The sequence below is a fragment of the Melopsittacus undulatus genome, chromosome 6 (assembly GCF_012275295.1).
Source record: "Melopsittacus undulatus isolate bMelUnd1 chromosome 6, bMelUnd1.mat.Z, whole genome shotgun sequence".
Classification (NCBI taxonomy): domain Eukaryota; kingdom Metazoa; phylum Chordata; class Aves; order Psittaciformes; family Psittaculidae; genus Melopsittacus; species Melopsittacus undulatus.
In genome coordinates, this window is record NC_047532.1 from 42061056 (window position 1) to 42077853 (window position 16798).

Genomic DNA, 16798 nt, shown 5'->3' on the forward strand with positions numbered 1-16798 from the left:
TTACTTTCCTTGACACCCTGGTGCAGCAAGTGAGGGAAATCTATGCTAGTTCTATTTCAGTCCTATTTTATGGATATAAGAGTCCTTTATCAGTTGTGCAGTCTTAATTAGAATTGGTTCAACAGTCTGCTGTGTGTATTTGGTTTTTTTCAATCATCCTGTGGGATATGTTTTGTAGTGTGTTGGACAAAGTAGTGTCCTCTTGTTGCAAAGTTGTCTAGTGCTGAACATGGCTAGGTTCTGCTTTCATTGATTCAAAACTGCATATTTCATAAACCAGAGGTCTCTTGCTTCCAGCTCTTAGTAGTCTGTAGGGGCTTAATTTGAAACTGTACAGCTTTTAGGATTGCCTGTTTTGTCAGCATGGAAACACACAGCTAATTATATATGTTTGGCAGAACACTGAACCCGTCTTTACAGCTTTATGCAGTTCATTCTCATCTTATTTTCTCTCCCCTATCCCTGCATGTATTCTAGGAAGACCTGGAAGATCTTATGATGAATTGGACTGAAAGCAAAAGTATTGGTGATATAGTTCTTAAATATGTAAGTTTACATTTTTTTTTATGCATTGGTGCTATTACAAGCTGTTATCTTGTCTTACAAACAGTCCATTTATAGGAGTTGGCAGATAAAAGCAAAGCACTACTGAGTGAGAAAGAACACTAACTTGAATCGTATTTTCTGTTTAGACTTTTCAGTTGAGTTAGATGATGTACTCTGTATAGGTAACCCATGTCAAGTCTAAAAAGTTTGCCCACTTGTATGAGGGGGTAAAACTCCAAATAGATAGGGTTTGAGAACTGTAATTTGCAGCACTATGGATGCGCTTTTACTTGGACATTAAAAGGTGCTCTTACTGTAGCCTTAACTATCTGCTGCCTCTGATCAATAGTAAATAACTAGGAAAATAACTTTCTATGGAAACTTCTTGTGTTGTTCTTTCAACACTTGAAATATGTAAGGACTTCTTGTTTTCCCAGGTACAGAAAGTGCAGAGCAGGAAAGCTAGATCTAGGACTGTAATGCATTTTAATATAAATAATCTGCTAGGTATTGTGCTTTTGCTTACCTGGTCCATTTTGAGGCAAGTAGTCTCTGGCATTCAAAGGTTTTCCGTCTAAGGTATTGTTTCTGGTGGTTTAGTGCCTTTTAAAGGTGATTGCAGTAATTGGATAGAATACTTGTCTGAAATTTTCGAAGTTCTCACCAAAAGCATCTTGCCAGGTGAGAATCTGCCTTAAACTTGAGCTGCTCAACATCTTCTAATCTTGTCACATGTGTAATTAATGTTTCTGAGAGCTGTCTGCGTTTAATCAGCAGCATTGAATCTTGAGCATCTGGCATGCAAAACTACTTTGACTTGTTCTGTGAACACATATGGATTAACAACCCTATCTTTATTATTTTTTTTAAATGTACCTTTGAGCAGCTTTGTATGGCTCTCAGGGCATATGAACATATGTATAATGCTATGTAATATGCAAAGTGGAGCTGTAACAATTCTTTCTTTCAGTCAAAAGACTTGTTGAAAACATACCCTCCATTTGTGAATTTCTTCGAAATGAGTAAGGAGACTATTACTAGATGTGAAAAACAGAAGCCAAGGTTTCATGCCTTCCTAAAGGTAAGTGTCTGCGAAAGTAAGCCATTGTCTAGAACATGGAGACCATTACCAAGTAAACTATTTAATACAATAGGTGGGAAAAATGTGGAATTTTGGAAGTCTGGAGGAAGGAGAACATCTCTTGGTGAGATAGAAATAGGGAGAGATTGAAGTTCCATCCCTCAAGCTTCTTGTAAGACTTTTCTTAAGATGTCTGAGTTCCTCCTCTGTTATGCAGTGTTCAAAGTAGGTTAGTTACGTGCATTTGTTGCAGGAAAAAGTACGTTCTCCTTACTTTCTCACAAATGTCTTTTCTGTAAAGATAACTAGAGCTGCTGCTTTTTACTGGTCCCCCTCTCTGTGTTTAAAAGACTTGTATTTCTGAAATAGTTTTTAACTAGCTTTTGGCAGCTGTGAAGTTTCAGAGAGGTGGAATCTCTCAACTTCCTGTGACTAGTGAATAGGAATGTAACAGTGGAGATCTCATGGGAAGATAATATTCAAAGTTATTTGAAGATGAATCTTAAGACTCCTGAGCTTTTCAGATAAAGGTCTATAGCTGATTAATACAGCAGCATCACTTTAGTTACTCTTCTGTATCTAACAAGTGTCTCTCTAATAGTGGAGTAATCAAACTGTTGAATTAGATTTGGAAGAGTTGAGCTCCTGTTTTCTGATGTACCAGCAATTGTATCTAAGTATTGATATCTAAAAGATGAGGGATGAATAAGAGAATAGGCCATCCCCCATCCCACTCCACATTAGCATCTTCAACAGACGTAAGGGGCTGATAATATGGCTGATGTAAAACTAGACATTGAGAGCATAAATAACATGATATTTGAATATTTTTTTTAAACCAAATATGTTAATGACTGAGTATTTATGATAAGTGATCCTTGAACTTCTACTGCAATGCTAGTTTCAAGGAAGACAGTTTTTCTCCTAGTTTGGGATTCTGTGCATGTGTGTAAAAAAGGAATAATTATTTCCTTTTTTCTCTTTATTTTCCCCAGATAAATCAAGCTAAACCTGAGTGTGGCCGTCAAAGTCTAGCTGAACTCCTTATACGTCCTGTTCAAAGGCTGCCTAGTGTTGCTCTACTGCTAAATGGTAATTTAGTGATTTTTTTTTGTTAGTTTGTCTGTGAAAGTGTTAAAATCAAGGTAATGTCAGCTTTTGGTCATAATTGGCAACTGCTTTTCTGGAGTTAATCATGCTTAATGAGACCAGTTACTGAAGAAAGCATACTTCTGGCTAAATTTCACTTGTTCATATATTTGTTTGCAGGATACAGGTAGACGAAAAGTTTGCTCTGACAGCAGTTTTGTCTTTTCAAATACAAATGTAATAGAGATTCAAATGCAGCTTGCATAAACTAGAAAGCAATTCATATTGACAAGGTTTACAGTTTCATGTGTTCCACCTGGTATCACCTCTTTGCTGTAATAATGAGTACATTAATAAAAATAATAAAACCTGCACCAACACCCTTTGCTTCAGTTAGAAAAAGACTTCTGTGCTTGTCTCTGCACTTCAACAAAAATAGCACATAGTCTTGTTGACTTTTTTTTTTTTTAATAGCTTGAGGGTTTGGTTTTGTGTGGGGTTTTTGTTGTGGTTTTCTCTTTTCTTCCCCCCTCCCCCCACTGAGAGGCATGGACAGTTGCTGTTCAGTCTACCTCCCCACTTAATCAAGATTATTTGGACTCCAGGATATGTGGTTGTGGGGGGTTTTTTTGTGTTGTTTGAGGTTTTTTTTTGTGGTTTCTTTGTGTGGTTTTTTGTTTTGTTGGTGTTGGGTTTTTTTTTATTTTAACTTATTTTTTCTTAATTGTAGATATTAAGAAGCATACAGCAGAAGACAACCCAGATAAAATAACTCTAGAGAGAGCTATTGAATCATTAAAGGAAGTGATGACGTAAGTGATGTTCATTCTACGAAACATACTGTTACACATCTAGATCACTCTGTTCCTTCTGAATTGCTCTTGGTGTGTTGTTGCCATAACTTTAGTCTCTGTGTAAATATACATAGTTATACATGTCCTTTAGTCTCCATTTGGCTGCTGTTGTTGCTCTGGCATTCTGTGCTACTGCTCTGTGGCATTGTAACCCAGCACTTCTACCTGAACCTCTGCTGACTTCATACCTCATCATGAAGCTGAAGCTCCCAAGTTCTCTGTTTTGTTCCAGCTCTTATTTCTGTCTATTCCCCCTAGAAAAGACTTGTTTTGTCTTTAAATCTTACTTCTATGCCTATATCTACTGAAATGACATGCTACTGGTGAAAATTAGTTTCTCCTCTGGTCCTGTATTAGCTATTCATGGCATCATGCCATGAGTTAATTAGCTTAAAGCTGAAGTTGTTCAGACTGTAAATCTCAATTCTTTTGAAGTATAGTGTATGTCTCCAGCATGGAGACTGCCTGCATTAGTTAGGTAAATGTTTGTCCAATTTTTAATAACAATTACTTCTAAATTCTAATTATTCTTGCATCTGCTTCTTTGTGAGCTGCAGTCCTGACTTGGAGGGTTAAAATGCAGGCTATAAAGAACTGCAGTGGGTCGGTCTCTGTTCAAAATCTTATGGGCAAGAAAGGGGGATTCTACATTAACTGTATGGTGTGTCAGCTACTGATAACATGACATGAATATTCTAGGTCTGAAGTTTCCTATGTGCTTAGCATATGATATTTGAATACGTCAATGAGCAAGAGTGGTAGATTTTTGTGTTTTCCAGTGCTGCTGTGTAAACTAAAGCTCTAAATGTTTAGCTTCATTATTCTTGGATGTTTTGAATACAGTGCATTCATTTGCTGTTGCTTGATATTGAAATTAAATATAATATGCTTTCCTCAGACATATTAATGAAGACAAAAGAAAAACAGAGGCACAGAGGCAGTTCTTTGATGTTGTCTATGAAGTTGATGGATGTCCAGTAAGTAATTTCTATGAAGTTGATGGATGTCCAGTAAGTAATTTCTCTGAAGCTGCTAGACCTCTAAAATGACTGTTCACTGCTTTCCTCCCTTTGCAAAAGTATGTGAGATTAAAATGCAATGGTGCTGGTTTAAATAGATTTCCAGTGTTAAGTTGTAAGCAAGCAGTAATCCAGCTCTTGAACTAAATGCTTAATGAGCTTTTTGCTTCTATCACTTAGGCCAATCTCTTGTCCTCTCACCGAAGCTTAGTTCAGCGTTTGGAAACTGTAGCACTTGGTGATGACCTCTGTGACAGGGGAGAGCAGGTCACACTCTTTCTATTTAATGATTGCTTAGAGGTAAGATGACTATATATCTGATGATCTGAATTTTGTAAAAGGCATGATACTACATATGAATGTAAACAAAATTTAAAACCTTTGGAACAGAATTCTAAGTCGTGGAAAGCTGATAGTTCAGCACATGCTGATGTTGTCTTTCCATTAGTTATTGCATAAGCCAACACAAGTAGCTAGTCACTTCTGGGTGCCTGGGAGGGGTTAATGTAACCTTCATGTCTTGCAGCCAGATCAAAAAATTTAAAAGCAGCTTAGTATGGGAAGAAATAAGTGTTTATTTGAATAGCACTTTGAGTAGTACCAGTGGATGAAAAAGTGATGGAGACCTTGGCTCAGCAGGATGTTTGTCCTTTCAGGGTTTAGTCATATTTAATGTGAGTAGACAGTAGGATTGTGGGGCAGGTCTGTCTGTGCTTAGACTACAAAAAAAAAGAATAATCACATTAAATACCTTAGACTAAAAGTACATTAGCAAGAACTAGATGGGAAAAGTAATCTAACATAGGTTTTGGAGACTTCTGTGGAGAAGCAGAGGTTGTAAAGGATACTTTATGGTAGTACTTGTTACTGTCTACAGCAATAAAAACACCGTCTTCATACAAGACAAACTCTACAATAATCCAAAATTAGTGCTGTCTTAAGCAGCACTTAAAGACAAAAGCCTCTTGTGACTAGTGATGAGCTCTTCCTGGGAGTCAGGTTGACTCATCTTCATTGCTTCTTGTAAACAGCAAGTGATACTTCTAGGATATGAAGCCTTTAGGTGACCTTGAGGTAGACTTCAAAGGGCCCTTGCTTGTTATGCAGGGTAGAATTGAAGTCTGTAATGAAAAAATACTTCCTCTTTTGATGCTTTTTTCAAAAATAAAAAATTTTGAAGTGAGTGTATTAATACCAACTAACAAATATTGCTGGGCCACTTGAACTGTAGACAGTGAGCAGTGAGATAAGCAAGTTCCCAGAAGATTTATGTGGTAAATAGGGTAAAATACTCCATAGAGTGTTCTCTGTAGGAAAGCTTTCTGTGCCTTGCTGTGTACTAGAAGGTCAAAGAATAGGAAAGACAAATCAATGGCAATAAACCCTCTTTTACCTTTTTGTCTTCTATTTAACCACAGATTGCAAGGAAACGGCATAAAGTTATTGGTGCTTTCAAGAGTCCCCATGGACACACGAGGCCTCCTGCATCTCTTAAGCATGTTGTTCTCATGCCTCTCTCCCAGATCAAGAAAGTCCTAGACATCAGGGAGACAGAAGGTCAGTATGTTTTGAAGTGCTGTGATAACTAATGAAAACTGTTTTTCAGAGTATAAAGGATGAAGGTTGGGCTGTCATGGAATAGAATCCTAAGGTATATTTCATATAATCATAGAATATCAGGTTGGAAAGGATCTTGAGGATCATCTTGTCCAATGTTTCTTGGCAAAAGCACAGTCTCTAGATAATAACATGGCCCAGCTCCCTGTCTAGGTCAATTTTTAAAAGTATCCAAAGTTGGGGAACCCACCACATCCTTAGGGAGATTATTCCAATGGCTATTTGTTCTCATGGTATGAAACAGTGTTGTATGGTATGTTAGGTATGTGATTCCAATACAAGCTTCTGCTTAAAGCACTGTATGAGCTTGAGAATTCCTTGCATTGGCACATTTTGCCTTTCAAGAATCACTGCAGGATGTTGAATTTGGCTGAACTACTAAATGGCATTAATATAAGCCAAGCAAATGACAGTGAGAATTAAACAGAGGAGGAGTACACTTGACTGCCCTGGATTTACAAAACAGCCAGTCTCCAAACTTCAGTCCAGAGCATTAGACTGACCAGGCACAAATGCTATTGCTGTGAAACTAAATCTTCATTTAACTGTGTTGATAATGATGCTGAGGAGGAGCTGTACTTGGCAACTTAAAGGTTTAGATGACTTGATTTCTCTGGCTGCTTTGCCATACTGAGACTATAGAGGTTTCACCGAAGTAATGCATTGCTACATCAGCAGAATAGGTACTGCTATACTGTTCTAGCCTTGATAGTGACTTGGAGTCTGATCAGATCAGTTCCTAAATCTATACACTGAAAAGATAGATTTGGTATTTCACTGTAGGTGGTGGTATGCAGGTATACTTGTTCTGCTTTATGTTCTATGAAGCACCTGAACATGGAAACCCAATAAAAAATAGAAATAGCTGAGTATAGATAGTAAACATGATGAAAGCCTGCATGTTTTAAAAAGTACGTTAAGGTTTCTCTTTTAAGAATTTTCTTTAGCTTACTGTGCAACACTTACGTTTACTTTGGGACTTGGGTGATGGGAGCCATTTGTAAGCATACCATTTAGTTTATCTGTGGAGATCTTAGTATGCACATCTTGGGAGAGGTCAGCTACTCTCTCTTACACGCCCTGTTATGGGATTGCTTGTCCAGTGCTGCTTTTCTGAATTGGTAGTGGGTTGTTTTTCCTTTCTCTCTCAGCTGTGCTTACTGTGCTTCAGCTATGTCTGCTATAAGGGAGTACATCCTAGTTTCAGCAATAGATTATTTTTCTGCTACCAAGTGAGCAACCTTTGTCAAGTTTAAACAGTAAAACCGTTGTAACTTGACTATTTAAATGTGTCATGTATAGTACTAATGTCTTTGTTGCCTTTTCCTGCTTTACAAAACAGGGTAACTGTTCTTTTCTTTGATCTCTGTTCATAAAGAAATTATCTGGCCAACGTTTCATTAGTTAGAGAACGAAATTGATATTTATTGCTATATACAGTAAAGATAGAGTAGTCTGCAGACTGTAGTATGCAGATTATTTGGTAAATAAATAACTGTTGCATAAATGGCTGATTGCAGCCTCTTGATGGAGGGTGCATGCAGAACTCTGGCAAGTGATAAAACAGCTGTCATGTAAATAAAGATAAAATCCTTGGACCAAATAATATTTTATCTAACTCTAGCTCCTGGCAGATGGAGATTTAGCTCTTTTGAAGATCATCCCCTTTCCTCCTCTGTCTCCACCCCTCCCCCCACCCAAATTATAAGAAAAAATGATTATTCTTTGTTCTAATTCCTTGCCTCTCCTCTTTCTTACTAACTGTAGATTGCCGTAAAGCTTTTGCCTTAGTTGTGCGGCCACCAACAGAACCCAACAACAAGCTACTTAGTTTCCAAATGACAACTGAAGAACCTCCTAAAGAAGATTGGTTGAAGATGTTGTGTCGGCATGTGGCTAATACTATTTGTAAAGCAGATGCAGTAAGTACTCTGGAACCATATTGCTGATTGGAAACGTTTCTCTCTGGCTTGAAGCACATGAAGCAAAAGAACTTGTTAATAGTGGACATGCTTGAGGTGAAATATAGCAGGAAACATTTGTGCTAACATGCCTGCAAGGGAGTGGTTAAAAGGTAAAAAGAAAAAAGCAAAAAAGCCTGTAAGTTAGCTTCTACAGAAGCTAATTACATAAATCAAGAGTCATACCCTTCCCCCATCACAAATTAGTTATAAATAGTTTAAACTCTGTTCTGTATATCTAAACAGAATTGTCTTCAGCTCACTTGTTTCACAGCTATATTTCTATCTGTGGTCCCAGCATTATGATTCTGTATGTTTTGCTTTAACTGTGTGAGGTTGAATTCTTTGTTTTATACCTTATCTGCATGAGTACCATAATGTGAGAGATATGAAGCATCTTCCTCCTATAGACAGAAGCTTGCCACCTTAAAACAAGAAAATAAATAAAGCAATGAAATAAAAAGGCACTAGCCTCACATTTTTAGTTCAGAGTGTGGGCTTTCCACAGCTGGAAAACTAATTTGAAGAGTAGCTCCTCTCAAGTTACAGCAATAGATGGCAGCTAATGTTTAAATTGTGTGAGTGTATCCATATCGGTCATCTAAATTTCCTGAAAATAGGTGCAGCGTACTTATAGCTGAAACAACTTGGGTTTGAGCTAGGCATATTTTATGTTCTGCATTGTGCTCTTACTGTACAATATTTGGTTGTCTGATTTTTAAAGGCATGCTTGTTTTGGAAGGGGTAGTTAAGTAATTAGTATAGCACCTTAGTTTTAAGTTGGTTGGTTTGTCATAGAATAATAGAGTTATTTAGGCTGGAAAAGATCTTTAAGACTGAGTCTGGACTTAATCATGAGAAACTTGTCTTTGTGCTTTTCCTTCCTTTTTAGGTGCTTAGTAGGAAAGGTACTGACTCAGAAATGTTAATTTACTTCAATCTGTCACCTCTCTTCAATCTCTTGTGTTATGTATAAGAGAAAAGGATGGAAAAATATTGTATTTTTTTAATAGAAATTCAATCTTTGTGTAATAAATTTATCATTCCCCCTTGTCCCAGGACATTCAGAATCGTATGCTGACAGATTGTAACTTACAATGCTGAAACCCATTAGTTATAATTTTTGTAACTACTACTTTGTACCAACTATGTAATACTTTTTCTTCGTGATTTAAATGTCAGACTGAACTTCAATTTCAGCAATCTTCCCTTTTTCCCTGGTTTTCAAGAACTAGTCATTTGAGAATGAGATACAGTTGACTTTGCCACTTGGTGGCAGTAAAGGCTTTAACTACCCTCTGTTGGACGCTAGGAATAGCGGTACAGCTTTGCTCTCTGTCCTTCTGATTTCATTTGTGGGTTGTTTTTTTTTTTTTTGTTTGTTTGTTTCCCCAAAACTTTGGGGGTTTTAGGTATAAACTGTGTTTTTTCTCAAACTAAAACCCTAAAACAACAACAAAACCCATATGCTCCTTCCTCCCCCCATAGTTTTATGCATAATTATCCAGAGATTGCTTTGCACATGCTAGACTTTAAGAATTGGGGGGGGGGGGGAGAGTGGAGGAAACAAAAAACCTTGTGGCCATTTTGAAATATCTGTTGAGCTTGAAGGCTGCTGAATGTGTTACTGAAACAGAGATATTTATCCCATGAAACTTCCTAAGTATACTTGAGAACCGGTGCCTTTACTTTGGTCAACCCTTAACTTGAAACTGAATTAAACAAACCAAATGTAAAACTACTGATGAAGTAGTTTCTTAAACTGGTTGTACCAGCACTTAATCTAATTAAATGGCGTCAAAGTAAATAAGTGCTTAACTGTATGTTAGGAGTTAAATATGGTAATTAAAACCTCTAAATGTGATCTAATGAACTGGAGTGATATTTTTACAAGTGCTAGTATTTGGCCATTACTTAAGACTGTTTTTGTCTATAGGAAAATCTTATTTATACTGTTGATCCTGACTCAGTTGAAGTAAATACGAAGGATATGGACAGTACTTTAAGCAGAGCATCCAGGGCAATAAAGAAAACATCAAAAAAGGTAAGATACTACAAAGATAGTGCTTTACAGTAAAACCCATTTTAGTCAGGGAATTGTGCTACTATTCCTGTTTCAGGTGTTTTGTAGTACTTACAGTAGTGACAAGAAAAACTTAATCTGAACTAAGGCTCTTAAGTGTAAGCTCCTTAAAGAAAGAAGGTGGGAAGTGTTCAAGATTTTGAGTAGTTTTGGATATGGTCTTAAGTATTATGGGTTTTAAGTATTATGCAGTAATTTTTGAGTCTGTTATGGAACTTTGTTTGATATTTTTTAATGTTTTAAATATATTACAAAAAATGTCCTAACTCTCAGCTGTAACTGTTTTTGGTCTATTGGATAGAGTTTTAAAGCTGCATGAAATTATCTAAATTCAAGAACCTCCAAAATAGGATGGGTGTAGTGTGTGTCTGTGTGTCTGTGTGTCTGTGTGTCTGTGTGTCTGTGTGTCTGTGTGTCTGTGTGTCTGTGTGTCTGTGTGTCTGTGTGTCTGTGTGTCTGTGTGTCTGTGTGTCTGTGTGTCTGTCTGTGTGTCCTGGTAATAAAATAGACTCTGAAACAGCAAGCAAGTTAAGTGCTGAGCACTGCTGTCTGCCAGTGTACGCTTTGTCTTCGGGTATGGCTTAGCTGCTCTCAACTAACGTACTGAGGAACTGTGTCCTGTTCCTCTAAGAGGGTCTGGCTGGGAGGCAGGAAGAAGGCTCCTGGTCTGCTTTGTCATGTTATCTGCACACTGGGTTTGAGTCTGCAGAGGCCTGTCATGTGAGAAGGGGTGCAGCAAGGAGGAATATGTTCCCTGTTCTCAGCAGCCTTGGGGCAGCCTTAGTATGTTCAAGCTGATGAGACTGTTTCTTAGAGAAAACTGTAGAGGCTTCTGTAGCATGGAAGCTGCTGAAGACTAAATTGAGAGCAGTGTAAAAGAAGGGGGTCTGACTTTGCAGAACCCAGGGAATGTGGGGAAGCATAGTTGACTGGATCTCATTTTGACTTCTTGATGGATCTCTGTCCTCTGCATCCCCCTCCCCCACCCTTTGTTGTCTTCATATATGGACAGTGAGAAAAGCAGTGGTGATGGGGAGCCTTAAAAGTCAGATCACCCTATGGGAGGCAGGGTGTGTTTAACTAGTTTTGATACGGTCCTATTAACATTTGACACATGTCCTACAGATGTTCAGAATTTGAACAGTAGCCTATATTGTAGTAGTTATTGCAACTTGATTTTTGTCAGTGTATAACTGTTTGTCAAAATCCTCAGGTTACAAGAGCATTTTCTTTCTCAAAAACACCAAAGAGAGCTCTTCGAAGGGCTTTAATGTCACACAGTGCAACAGAAGGAAGAAGTCCCAGTTCAGCTAATGAGAGTTATATAGGCAGCCGACTGACTAGTACATCGTCACTAGCGGTAAGTGATTTGGCTGTGCAGACCAAATAAGTAGCTTTTTAAAGATCACAGTTATTTTAATGCTTGGTGCTGATCTTAAATTAACAATTTGAAGATCCACAGTGGAAAATTTTGTATTTAACTGTATTCATAGACAAGTTATTTTCTGAGTTGCTTAATGAGAATATTTACTGTCTGAAAATGCAGAAAAATCTGCTGTATGTACTAGAAACTGAGAGTCACTTTGTACAATGAAGTTTGGAAAATAAAATCAAACTAATTTCTTTTGCCAGAGATATGTATCCTCTTCTTAGTGGGAAACCTCTTACACACTTATGTTGGTTCATGCTTTTAGTTTTTGGACAATATACAAAATGTGATGTACACTTCTGAATAGTACAGTGAAAGTATCAATCAAAATATTTAGATGATAGACATCCTGTGAAAAAAACAGGGAAGGAAGTGTAGAGCAATATTGATGCTGCAGCCTGAGAGTTTTTAGAAGGGCAAGTGAATTATTTCCTTAGACACATTTAAGAAAACTTGGTGAAATAATGTTTTGTTCTACATACTGCAACTCTTCTGCTGTGCTGGCTACATATTGCAGGTTTCTTCTACAGTAAGTCGGACTCAATATTTTAGGACAGTCTAGTAAAGCAGACTAGATTTGGAGGAATTTTTTCATCATCTTTGCTCTTATCATAGTGTTTGAGTAGGTCTGTATGCTGAGTAAACATCTGCTTTAAAGTCTGTGGTTTGTAGGAGAGAAGGCCACCAAGAGGATCTCCTGTGCATCTTTCTACTACTGCCTGATATGTCAGTACCTTAATATAGAGATAATTCAGTATGTTTGAGTAGCCATTAAATTGTACGACAGAAAGAAATTGCTGGGCTCTCCCACATGAGATAGGCATGAGAAAATATGAAATAATGAGGGAGGAAGTAATCACAGTGGACTCCCTTGCTTTAGAGCAAATACCAGTGTGGCTATGACCCAGTTCTCTGTAAACAGAGTTCCTTGCTTCAGTTAGGATTGCTCTGGCAATTGCTTTCAAATTCTAATATTCTGTCTTCATTTTGATATAGCACTGTATCTTATTTCTCATGAAAATACAGGTCATGCATGCCTCTGTGTGTGTGTGTGTGTCTATCTCTTACAAAAATACTTTTGTCAGCAAAGCAATAGGAATTTAGAGTAATAAAAACTATTTTCCCATTTAAAATTTTTCCCAGAGTTCTCAGACCTCTGAGGTAGTAAGATGCAGCTTGGCAGCAGATCATATGCTGTGTGTGATGTCGTGTGTGGTTTGGGGTTTTTTTGTTCATACTTTAAAATTTTTTTTATATTTTTTTTTCTTTTTTTTTATCAGTCCCACACACCACTGAAACATGTATGAAGCCTTTTTGGTTGAATCGTAAGGTTATAGGCAAAAGGGATGTTCGGGTTCTAGCTGCTCAAGTTTGGATACCAGTGCAGTCCTTGAGTAGGAAACTAAAGCTGCAGGAAATCTGTCTGAATCAAAGCTGTAATTCAGACATTGGTTTATTTAAATAAAATCCTGGTCTGTGCTTGTGTGGGGATTTTCTGGTGTAGAAAAACTATAGAGTAAAATTATTGATAAAGCTTAGGAACCTGGAGTTTTTTCTTGTTTGGACTAACTCTTGAACCCCTTCCTAATTGTAGATTGGTTGTTCAACTTCCATGTGCAGCCTTAATGGATCTGTCAAAAGTGCTGTTAATGTTCATCGCTCCAATTCTGTTGAATGGAGCTCCCAAAATTCCAGGCCTCGACCTGTGCTGTGTCCTGGCTCTCCAAATATTCATCTTTCAAATGCTGTAGAAGAAAAACCCTCTTCCAACTTGGAAAGCTTAAGTGGTCATGTCTTATACAAATCATGTCCTATCCCTGTTATTATTACTACCACTTGTGGTGATGCTGGAGATGATAACCAGTGTGGTGCTGAAAAATTCTGTACATCTAATCCTGACTGTTAATGTCCATCTTGCATGAAGTGAGCAAAAAATCTTTGTTCCTCTAAACTGAGACAGCATAGTACAACTGTATAAAACCCTAGAATCCATGAAGTAAACGGTGCTGGGTTTTTCTTTAACTTTTCTAGTGCATGGGGTTGGAATCAACACTCATGTGTGGTCTAGTTCTGTTTCTGGGTACAAAGTTAATTCTTTCACAAATCCTTTAATTTTTCAGCAAGCTTTTACAAATTGTTGTTATTTCTATTGCCTTCTGTAGCGAAGAAAACATGTATTCAGTGTCTAATCTGGGGCTCAAAGTTGGGAAGAATACAGAAAGTTATAGGCTCTGAAGAGAGCTCCACGATTCTTATATCTCTTGCCTTAAATTTGGAAGGAGATTACCATTGCAAAATGTGTGATGCAAGATGTACGCTAACACTCCTCAAAAGAGTGTTTTTGCTTTGTGAATCTCTCAAGGCCAGTAACAAAAAAAAACCTTTCCTTTGCAATTTAAAAACAGTAGATTTATTCTACTTGTTTGGTGCTGTTTAACTTCTCTGTTTGAAATCTAGAAATGCTGAATCATTAATTTCAAAAGCTGCCAATCTTAACTATCTTCTGTACTGTTACATTCCTTATACTATGTATCAGATAAATGATTACTGCACTGTTGATACAGGTTAATAAATGATCAAATAACTATATTTTTTACTTTTTTTTCTCCCAACAGGGTATTCCTTCTCCTTCTTTGGTCAGCCTTCCCTCGATCTTTGAAAAAAGGAGCCATACATTAAGTCGATCAACAACCCACTTGATATGAAGCTGTTTTCTAATACAGTGCTGTATTGTAGTGACTGACTCGCAGCTTGGCTGTTCAAATGACCTGTTACTGACATTAATGGTACCTTAGTCATTAGCACTTAGCAATGATTAGCAAAATGTTAGATAACACTAATCACCAGGGCTTTTTAGTTGTATTGAAGCGGATCAGCTAATCAGTGGAATAAGTAACTTGGTCTTCATTTAAGACCCAGTATTCCCTTGCAGAAATTTATTTTCTCGTGAACATAATAAAAGTGTTTCCTTCTATGGAAATTGTCCTTTCTAGGCAATAAACTAATTTTTCAGATTTTGAAATGGAGATGATTTTCAGATAACTTATGGCTCGTTTGAATGGCTTTTATGCTTGCCTAACTTTGTCAATTGGCAGAGCACTCTAATGTTTGAATTGTTAATTTCTTAAATGGAAGTGCATTATGAAGTACCTGACCTGTAAAGTATGACAGTTAACCTGTTGTACAGCTGCTTGTTCCAGATATTTTATAACTGCAATTGTTTGTAAAGAAATAGAATTGAGTTTGTGTTTATGGTCTTCTGCAGTCTCACTGTAACACACTGGTATGTTACATGCATTTATTTGAACAGTAAGTTTTAAAGGCTATGATCTAGCTTTCACCACCAAAAATTATCAGTTGAATTCTTCTGAATTTCTTTGGAGTGGAAGTTTGAGGAAAATAATTTTACTCCCTTTTAGTATGGCTGTTAAATCCCCCAGGTCCTGTATCTTCCACATACTTGGTCAATAAATCATTATTTAATGCATGGGAATAGTGGTATGACATCATAACCTGAGGGCTTTATTTTGGTGTGTCAAATGTTTGGTGTAGTTCTCAAAGGCTTTTTATGTGGCTTTCTTATATATTTGTGTCTTCCTTCAAAACCACATGTTTACTTCTTTCATCTCTGAACACTTAGTATGGTGCAATGCTATCTCAGGAACTATCTAAATATGTATATTTCTGCATTTCATTAATTGTTTAGCTGTCACTCTGTATTTGGAATTCTCAACTTAAGGTTCCTTTTTAACCAGCCGTGTCTTATGTCTGTATGTAACTAGTGATGCTTCTGGATGTGTCAGACTTAACTGATTTTTATATCTCTTTTTGCCAATTCAAGCAATGTAAATAAACTTTAAAATAATACTGCTTATGGCTTTGCTAAGCAGGCTTTTAGGAGAGTCTACTTTGTCTTTTTACATAAAGTGTTGTGTTGGGCTCCAGCCTACAAATGTACTCTGATTACCTATGTAACTATTATGAATGAAGTATACAGTGTGGTAGGCCTGAAGCTGCCAGAATCAACCTTTTTTTTTTTTTTTGTTTTTTAATATATTCACTATTTTCCCGTCTTCTCCTGGATAGCTGTGTCCAGGGGCTTTTGTGCTCTCATCCATTCAAAAGAGACATCTGCCCTAAGTACCCACTGACACACAATAAAGTGGCTCTAGGAAATAAACTGTTCAATAAATACTGATAAAAAAAATCAACAACTGTTTTGGGGTTCTCATGGTTATTTTTTGGATGGGCATCTCCAACCTGGTAACCTCCATGCAAACTTATAATAATATCAGCCTATCATTCTACCTCTGCTTTCTTGGATTTCCAAAGTATTTGTATTTAGCTTCTACACACATTACCTGCACTCAAACCCAGTTGAACTTCTACTGCTTACTGTATTGCCTAGTCTCGGCATTACCAGTGTTGTACAGCTCTGCTAAATGAACAGAAAATGGTTGTTCAGACAGCTGTTGTTTGGTGCACGTAACTTTTTAATGGAGGAAGTAGTTTTGCTCAGTCTTGATAACATTTGAAGGAAAAGAAAGGAAGACTCTGCCTGCCTCCAGTGTGGCTTCAACTCTCCTGCATTCTGGACGCATTATTATCTTGTAATGTTAAATTTCACCATAAGGCCCCTATTTTTATTAAAAAATACATAATTTAAAAAAAAAATCATCCTAGGACTAAGAATAATATTAGCTCTGCCCTCTGGTAATTAAATGAGATGATATAAAATGGATTATATAGTCATTACTTTGTTTACTGCTCTTTGATAATGCTCTAAGGCAATGTTCTGTAGCAGTAGTTCACTGAAGGTATGCTTTGTCCCAAACTGGATGATGCACCAGCACTATGTGGTGTTAGATTGTACCGAAGCCCTTAACTACTTTGTAGATATTGACAGGTTTTTTGGTGAGATAGAAGGGAAAACGGATTTGGGGTTAAAAATAACAAGCTAATGGGTAGTAATTACACTGATGTGCTGATCTGATAACTTAATGGCAGTTCTTAATTTAATTAGCTAGAGCTAGTAACAAGTCTTTTGGATACTGGAGAAAATACTAGGAATCATCTGACCCATTCAATAAGGCAGTTGTCTTGCATGGCAATGTTGCAA

At 37.1% G+C, this 16798-nt stretch overlaps 1 protein-coding gene across 5 annotated transcripts in view; it reads left to right on the plus strand.

Moving 5' to 3' along the window:
* Nucleotides 1-15576, plus strand: part of ECT2 (epithelial cell transforming 2) — a 35934-nt gene extending 20358 nt beyond the window's left edge. For all 5 annotated transcript variants that reach the window (XM_031047061.2, XM_031047062.2, XM_005146901.3 and 2 more), the window contains 11 exons: nucleotides 478-546; nucleotides 1517-1627; nucleotides 2623-2719; nucleotides 3447-3528; nucleotides 4469-4547; nucleotides 4770-4889; nucleotides 6008-6146; nucleotides 7974-8128; nucleotides 10104-10211; nucleotides 11464-11610; nucleotides 14295-15576. In XM_031047061.2, the coding sequence (XP_030902921.1) occupies nucleotides 478-546; nucleotides 1517-1627; nucleotides 2623-2719; nucleotides 3447-3528; nucleotides 4469-4547; nucleotides 4770-4889; nucleotides 6008-6146; nucleotides 7974-8128; nucleotides 10104-10211; nucleotides 11464-11610; nucleotides 14295-14384 (1197 nt within the window). In that variant the 3' untranslated portion in view covers nucleotides 14385-15576. The remainder of the gene's footprint in view (nucleotides 1-477; nucleotides 547-1516; nucleotides 1628-2622; nucleotides 2720-3446; nucleotides 3529-4468; nucleotides 4548-4769; nucleotides 4890-6007; nucleotides 6147-7973; nucleotides 8129-10103; nucleotides 10212-11463; nucleotides 11611-14294) is intronic.
* The last annotated feature ends 1222 nt before the right edge of the window (nucleotides 15577-16798 follow it).